The following is an 8,328-nucleotide window of genomic DNA, read 5'->3' on the forward strand; positions in this document are numbered from 1 at the left end:
ACAGCTTCCAAGGACATACTGTATACATGAGCTTTACATACCACATGTAATTTCCCTATGTCCGTAGGTTCAGTTCTGGTAACCAGTTGTTGTTTGCCCCTGGTGGAATCCTTTAACCCGCTGCCTCCTGAAGCCCCCTATGAGCTCCCGAGTCTAGAAGCAGTCTAGTTTATGCGTTAGCTAGCGTCGTCAATTAGCATTTCGCTAGCTAAGTTGAGTTGTTTTACATGAAAAGGACATGACTTAAACCCTGCAGCAAGCTAGCAAGCCCTCCTCTGTGACTATGTTACTGAGGTATGTTAGATTTGTCTTTTCATTTTAAGTTAAACGTCATTGAAGTTGACTTGTTACTACTGGTTTCAGATCCGAGGTGAGCGAAACGGTCCGCCATGTTGTGTGTTTTGGTAAGGACTCAGAATGACGTCACGCACCCAAGAAGCCTCAACCAATCACCTGATGAATATTAATGGCCGTGTTCGCTGTGAAAGCCTAATAAAGTAAAGTCAATCTGAGAGTGGGGGTCAGTTTACCACTAAGATAATAGTTTTACTCCACTGAAATATATATTTTTAATTTCCCATGTTGAGCATTACGTTGTAGCAGTGGGCTACTGGTCAGAATTGACCCTAATAGGTTAGTTAATGTTATCTGATTAAAGCAGATAAGGTATTAGTTGTGGGTTAGTCATGCAGAGATCCCTCTCAACCCCCCTATCAAGCCACAACCAACCATACACCACCCCCTTCCACCTCCTCTCCTCTCCTCTGCTCTCCTCTCCCCTCCTCTCTTCTCCTCTCCTCTCCTCTCCTCTCCTCTCCTCTCCTCTCCTCTCCTCTCCTCTCCTCTCCTCTCCTCTCCTCTCCTCTCCTCTCCTCCCTTCTCCTCTCCTCTCTCCTCTTCTCTCCTCCCTCTCTCCACTCTCCTTCCCTCCCCCTCTCAGCTGGTGTCTGTGTGTTGTGTTCTGACTGGGTCCCGACATCAGAGCCATGCCCCAGGAAGCCACGTGCTCAACAGAATGCCCGTTTCATCTCTTCAGCTTGACAATAATGAAGGCTTTTGATCAGGGCAGCGAGGCCTGTGTTGTCTCAGCTCTGTTCCCCATCATAGCACCCACCACAGCCCTCTACCCTCTACTCACGACCCCATGCACTCACAGCCGCTTTAATGTGTCAGATTGACCAGTGAACCTATCTGCCAGTGGTCCTGGACAAAGAAGCCCAGCGTGCACCCTGCCATCTTTATTAACTTTCAATACAGCGACCCTGGTTGACCGGTGTGTCTGTGACTGGGGTTCAAGGTCTTTGCAATGGAGAGCATTGAGAATTCAATGTGATTATCCAATCACTTCATTTAGCACTCAAATAGTCCTATCAGAATTGACACTGTAAAAAAAATATTTAGATATATATATTTGCATGCCTTTGATTTTAAAGAATCAATTGAGTTTAAAGCTGGAAGTTCATTGTGATCTGTTGCGAGCCCTCAGCCTCTTTTGGATATTGAACTGATTTGGCATATAATTCAAATAGAACTGGATATTGAGTGATGCACTAACCGTCTTGCAATATACCATGTATGGAATCCAAGGGTTCTAGCAGTGGCCTAATGCTGCCCTGGTCAGCGTAGTAGTGACCTCTACACTTCACCCTGCCTGTGGCCCATGTTGATGCTGGTGACCGTGGTTACGGACTGTGGTTACAGTCGGCGAGGTGTTGGTGGTGAGGTCACATCCTGCTGGGCCCATTGCAGTGTTTCAAAGTGACCCAGTGTGTCTGTATGGAAGAGGATATGTCTAGGAGCCATCGGCGTCCTCAGCATACTGCACTGCTACCTTTTACTTATCGGTTGTTCCCTCCCCTCCTTAATAATATAGTTTGTGTCCTAAAAGGCACCCTATTTCATGTATAGTGCACTACTTTTGACCAGGACTTGAACCTATAGTGCTCTGGTCAAAAGTAGTGCACTATGTAAGGAATAGGGCACCATTTTGGACGTGGACATAGTATACATGCTCCCTAGCTCTCTCACACTGACAAAAAAAAGTATTATGTAGCATTATGATATCAATCACGTTCGGCTTGTCGCAATTAAGCTAGTGTTTGTATTCAAATGAAAATACTCCAACCCTCTCTCAAGATATATCCAATCTAATTCAAATGAACTTTGTCCCCTTTGTTGCCTATTTTGCATAATGCCTCAATGATTTCCAATTCATCTTTTCCTTTATGTTTCACAATCAGAGAAATGAGTCACTTAAATATCCAATAATAATGATAATCATAATAATGTATTATTACGCTCTATGGGAACAAAACAAACACACACACACAAACACACACACACACACACCATCCTAGATGTTTCATTTTCACCTGTCCTCTTTCACACACACGGTCCACACAGCTCCCACTGAGCTCCAACCCAAAGCCACGTTAGCTGCCGGGGGATGAGTTATGTTTGTGCCTCTGTCCTCCTGGTACATACTGCACATCCCAAATATTCTAGAGGTCTGTCCCTGTTGAGGCCTCTGCTTCTATGTGATCACTGTCAGTGTTTCTGTGTTGCATATCTGTGTTGTGTTGTGTGTTGTGTTGGTTGATGTGTTGTGTTGTGCTTTGTAATGATTAACACTGTGATGAGCTCTCCATGTGATGAATAGAGTTCAGTAGAGTTCAGTAGAGTTAGTCCTCTACTACTGGTCATGGATTTCAGTCTTACTCCAATGAGGATTAACTGAACTCTACCCAAGCAGAAATAGGATTTGGGTATTGGGGGGGGTTTCTTAAATGAAAGCCTTTTAATGCTTCAATGTTGCATGATTAACTTCCAACCCAATCAGATTTACAGATGCATTTGGACATATCCAGCAGATACAGTGCATTATGAAAGTATTCAGACCCCTTGACTTTTTCCATTTTGTAACATTACAGCCTTATTCTAAAACTGATTCAATTTAAGTTGAATACAAATTATCCTCATCAATATACACACAATACCCTATAATGACAAAACGAAAACAGGTTTTTAGACATTTTGAAAATAAAAACTGAAATATCTTATTTACATAAGTATCCAGACCCTTTGCTATGACACTAGAAATTGAGCTCAGGTGCATCCTGTTTCCATTGATCATCCTTTAGATGTTTCTACAACTTGATTGGAGTCCACCTGTGGTAAATTAAATTGATTGGACATGATTTGGAAAGGCACACACCTGTCTATATAAGGTCCCACAGTTGACAGTGCATGTCAGAGCAAAAATCAAGCCATGAGGTCAAAGGAATTGTCTGTAGAGCTCTGAGACAGGATTGTGTCGAGGCACAGATCTGGGGAAGGTTACCAAAACATTACTGCAGCATTGAAGGTCCCCAAGAACACAGTGGCCTGTGTCATTCTTAAATGGAAGAAGTTTGGAACCACCTAGACTCTTCCTAGAGCTGGCCGCCCAGCCAAACTGAGCAGGGCCTTGGTCAGGGAGATGACCAAGAACCCGATGGTCACTCTGAAAGAGCTCCAGAGTTCCTCTGTGGAGATGAAGGACAACCATCTCTGCAGCACTCTACCAATCAGACCTTTATGGTAGAGCGGCCAGATGGAAGCCACTCCTCAGTAAAAGGCACATGACAGCCTGCTTAGAATTTGTCAAAAGGCACCTAAAGGCTCTCAGACCATGAGAAACAACATTCTCTGGTCTAATGAAACCAAGATTGAATTATGCCTAAATGCCAAGCTTCATGTCTGGAGGAAACCTGGCACCATCCCTACAGTGAAGCAAGGTGGTGGCAGCATCATGCTGTGGGGATGTTTTTCAGCTGCAGGGACTGGGAGACTAGTCAGGATTGAGGGAAAGATTAATGGAGCAAAGTACAGAGAGATCCTTAATGAAAACCTGCTCCAGAACGCTCAGGACCTCAGACTGGGGCAAAGGTTCACCTTCCAACAGGACAACGACCCTAATCACACAGCCAAGACAACGCAGGAGTGGCTTCGGGACAAGTCCTTAAATGTCCTTGAGTGGCCCAGCTAGAGCCCAGACTTGAACCCAATCGAACATCTCTGGAGAGACCTGAAAATAGCAGTGCTGCGATGCTCCCCATCCAACATGACAGAGCTTGAGAGGATCTGTAGAGACTAATGGGAGAAACTCCCCAAATACAGGTGTGCCAAGCTTGTAGCGTCATACCAAGAAGACTCAAAGCTTTAATTACTGCCAAAGGTGCTTCAACAAAGTACTGAGTAAAGAGTCTGAATACTTATGTAAAGTAATATTTCAGTTTTTTTTATTGTATTAATGTGCAAAAATTTGCAATTTGTTTTTGCTTTGCCATTATTGGGTATTGTGTGTAGATTGATGAAGAAAAATTCATACATTTTAGAATAAAGCTGTAACGTAACAAAATGTGGCTAAAATCAAGGGGTCTGAATACTTTCCGAATGCACTGTACGATTGTTCACGTCAATGTTGGGATAGGTCCCTTGCTCATAGACACAACAGTATTAATGTACCACAGATGTTGATGTCACTTGGGGACATTTGGGTGGTGGGTGGTGGCTATGTCTGGCTTTTACGGGAGTGTGGCTATAGGGGGACACTACACATAATGGACACTACACACAATGGACGGCCACTTTGTTGACGATGCTGAGCACAAGATGTTTGATCATGTTTGATTTCCTGTCCCTGATGGCTGAAAGCTTTCATTCCCTTGTTGTTTTGTTTTGTAGATAAGTACACTGTGTTGAGGGTAAAGCGGGCGAGGGAGAGCAATACAAAATGCCATTTTTACATCTCACCCTTCCAGGTATATCTTCGAAGGCTCCTCCTCGAACATACAAAACCCAACTGAGTGTGTGTGTGTGCTGACTGTGCTGTTTTTTCTACTCATCCTGGCCTCCAAAAAAATCCCTCCTTCACCCTCCCATCTGCCCGCTTTCATCCTCTGTATGTCTGTCCGTCCGTCTGTCTGTCTGTCTGTCTGTCTGTCTGTCTTGTCTGTCCCTCTCTCTCTGACCTACGCACAAACACACACACACACACACACACACACACACACACACACACACACAGACACAGGCCGATGGCACTTCTGCCAAGCAACCTGAACCATGCCCCCACCAACATGACACCCCCAACGACATCCCCCTCACCACTCTCAGGACCGCCCCCTCTACCCATTACGCCCAGTCACCCGCATGCTGTGACATTCCACATGCCTTGATCGTCCAACATACGTTCCAACCCAATAATGACCCCTCCCAACTCTCCCCCAAAATGACAATGACCACATTCACTACCTCTCCTGCCACCTCCAGGTTATACCCATGACAGGGCCTTTAAGTACAAGCCCATACGGAGAGTCTTGTTAGAGAAATCCCGAAACATTCAGTTGTCGAAAACAACTCAGATTGTCATATTTATTGCTTTATGATAACAACAAAACTTTGGCATTGATGACATTTTCTAGTCACGGGCACTGCCTGTCGATAAATGAATTACTATGCCTTCCCTTCACTAGAGGGCTTTTACCATACTCTTTCTGACCAGGGCAGAATCTGGTTTAGTGTGCAGTCATGTAATGAGCTATGATGCCTTCCCTCCACTAGAGGGCGTGTAACAGGTTAACCGGTGTATGCCATGCATGTTTGGCTAAAGACCACGATATGGATCTGTACAGTCCAATTCAAATGACTGAAGGTGTAGCCACTCAAACATGAGCGAATTCTCCCCAAAATGAGCCCTTCACATCGGTCTGGTTGAAACAGAGGTTCATCTCTTAGACTACTTACATGTATTAACTCTTGTTTCATATTTAGCTTTGTGTTGCTACACAGAACCCTCTTCAGTTGATCCAAAAGCAGTCTGTTTCTCTCGCCGTACAGCAGTTACCCGTAAGGTAACCTGAATCTCGCAGTCAACAACGACTGTTCTCTCTCACCATCCCCTCCCTCGTTCCTATACGTTCAAACCTTTCCTCCATCCCCCCCTCCCTCCCGGGTTTGTGGTGTGACTAGGTCCCCACAAACAGCACCTCCTCCTGCCCCCTCCCCCTCTAAGACGAAGAGGGTAACTGTGGTCCCTTCTGCCCCCCGAATCGCAGCCGGGGCAAGACCCCCCTCCACGCCACATGGTCAGTAGCTGTCCTTGACTCTGTCTGTACCCCTCACCAGGGATACCCTCTCTCAAAATAGAGGAAGGGTGTGTGTTCTCCACCTCACAGTACCCCAATCCCTGTACCCCCACAATGGACACAATCATCTCACAAGCTGAGCCACATTCCTCTCAGCACAAGCTGAGCCACCCATCTCTAAGTGTGACCATCCCAAAGATGTTTACCAATCATTTTATTTGGATGTAGTAGTGCTATTTATATGTCTGTATCAACAATCTTTTGACAAATACATTTTTTGTTCAATATAAATATCTGGGGAAAATGGGTAAACCCCTTTCCCCTCTAAAAGAAAATCACTTGATTCACAAAACAGATCATTGAATAAATGTAGCTACCTTGCATTTGAACTATTAATCAGATAAAACCATACCCTCCTCATTATAAAACCATACCCTCCTCATTATACAACATACCCTCCTGATTATACAACATACCCTCCTCATTATACAACATACCCTCCTGATTATCAACCATACCCTCCTGATTATAAAACCATACCCTCCTCATTATAAAACAATACCCTCCTCATTATACAACCATACCCTCCTGATTATCAACCATACCCTCCTGATTATAAAACCATACCCTCCTGATTATACAACCATACCCTCCTCATTATACAACCATACCCTCCTGATTATACAACCATACCCTCCTGATTATAAAACCATACCCTCCTGATTATACAACATACCATCCTGATTATACAACCATACCCTCCTCATTATACAACCATATCCTCCTCATTATACAACCATACCCTCCTGATTATACAACATGCCCTCCTCATTATACAACCATACCATCCTGATTATACAACATGCCCTCCTCATTATACAACTATACCATCCTGATTATACAACTATACCATCCTCCTTGACACTCCTTCTTTCTTTGGCCATGCCCCCTTCCCTTCTTCTCTCACCTCACCGTTCGGTCACGCCACTGTGTCTTCCCCCATCCTCCTTCTCTTCCTCCTCCTCCACATTTATCCTCACTCTCCTTTGACCCTGTCCTCCGCCTCCTCTCTCTCTTTTTCTCTGACCCCCCCACCCCCTTCCCCCTCCCCCCCACGCAGGACGATAAGGAGATCGACCTGGAGCACCTTCACCGCCGGGTTAACAGCCTGTGCACGGAGGACGACAGCCCCCACAAGCAGTTCTCCACCTCCTCTATTGACCTGACGCCCCTGGACATGGACTCTATGCCGGCTGCCCGGCAGGCCCTGGAACAGATCAGCGACTTCCGCAACACGCACATCACCACCACCACCTTCATCCCCGAGCAGATCCAGACCCTCAGCCGCAGCCTGTCCACCAAGGCCCAACAGGGCTTCGCCTTCGGTCCCGTGCAGGACCACCGGACTGGGGGAACCTTCAGGCAGAGAGCCCCCAACGGTGGCTTCTTCCGTAGTCCCATCAAGACAATGTCCTCCATACCCTACCAGCCCACTCCCCAGCCCAACTTCAGCTACGGCAACGACCCCGATCGGGGTACGTCCATATGAGGCGAGGAGGAGTAGGCCACATAGTGAGGGAGATGTAAACAAATACACTCACAAAGCTCTATGTACATAGGAATTTTTGTTGTTTTGGGGGGGGGGGGGGGGCTTTGCTTTTGTTCAGTGGAGTGGTGGTGGGGGGGTGGGTGGGGGCGGGTTGGTCGTCCTGCTGAAACCTGTTGGTGAGAGGAGGTGGGGACTTGAATGTTTTCTTTATTGTCATCATTCTCGTGGTTTTCAGGGGATTTTTGGGTGTGTGACAGGGATCTGTTATCTCTTTTTCGTTCCATGTCATTTATGGACTGCTTTTCTGAAGAAGCATATGACTCCTATGGACACAACAAGGAGAGTATGTTTTTTTAATAACAGAAAACACGTGTCTGTCTGTTCTTGAGATCCACAAATCGGCAATTACCCAATGCTCATTTGGTGGACATTCTTGTCTTTGCCTTTCACCTTATGGGACTTCATCCTATTCAATTCTTTGGTGTTGCTCATCAATGCCTGTGCTCCAAATCTGAAATCTGCCCAAAAATGGGTGTCCATTGGCTCAGCTACCCTGCATACTGAGACCTCACCATCTGAGCTCTGGAAACGCTCCGCCATTTTGGTGCATGTAAGACTCTATCAATTCCACTGCACTCACTGCACCAGTGC

General features: G+C 45.8%; 1 protein-coding gene across 2 annotated transcripts in view; it reads left to right on the forward strand.

Moving 5' to 3' along the window:
• Window positions 1–7,760, forward strand: part of LOC115164974 (glutamate receptor ionotropic, delta-2) — a 582,060-nt gene extending 574,300 nt beyond the window's left edge. The window contains exons 16-17 of one of the 2 annotated variants that reach the window (XR_003870040.1): window positions 4,726–4,802; window positions 7,249–7,366. Coding sequence is in view for 1 of the 2 variants with exons in the window: in XM_029717948.1 (XP_029573808.1) it covers window positions 7,249–7,677 (429 nt within the window). In the remaining variant the exon portion in view is untranslated. Of the gene's footprint in view, window positions 1–4,725; window positions 4,803–7,248 lie in introns of both variants that reach the window. The other variant, XM_029717948.1, reaches the window with a different exon arrangement.
• Window positions 7,761–8,328: the final 568 nt, after the last annotated feature.

This window comes from Salmo trutta, chromosome 27 (genome assembly GCF_901001165.1).
Source record: "Salmo trutta chromosome 27, fSalTru1.1, whole genome shotgun sequence".
In the NCBI taxonomy this organism is placed as follows: Eukaryota; Metazoa; Chordata; class Actinopteri; order Salmoniformes; family Salmonidae; genus Salmo; species Salmo trutta.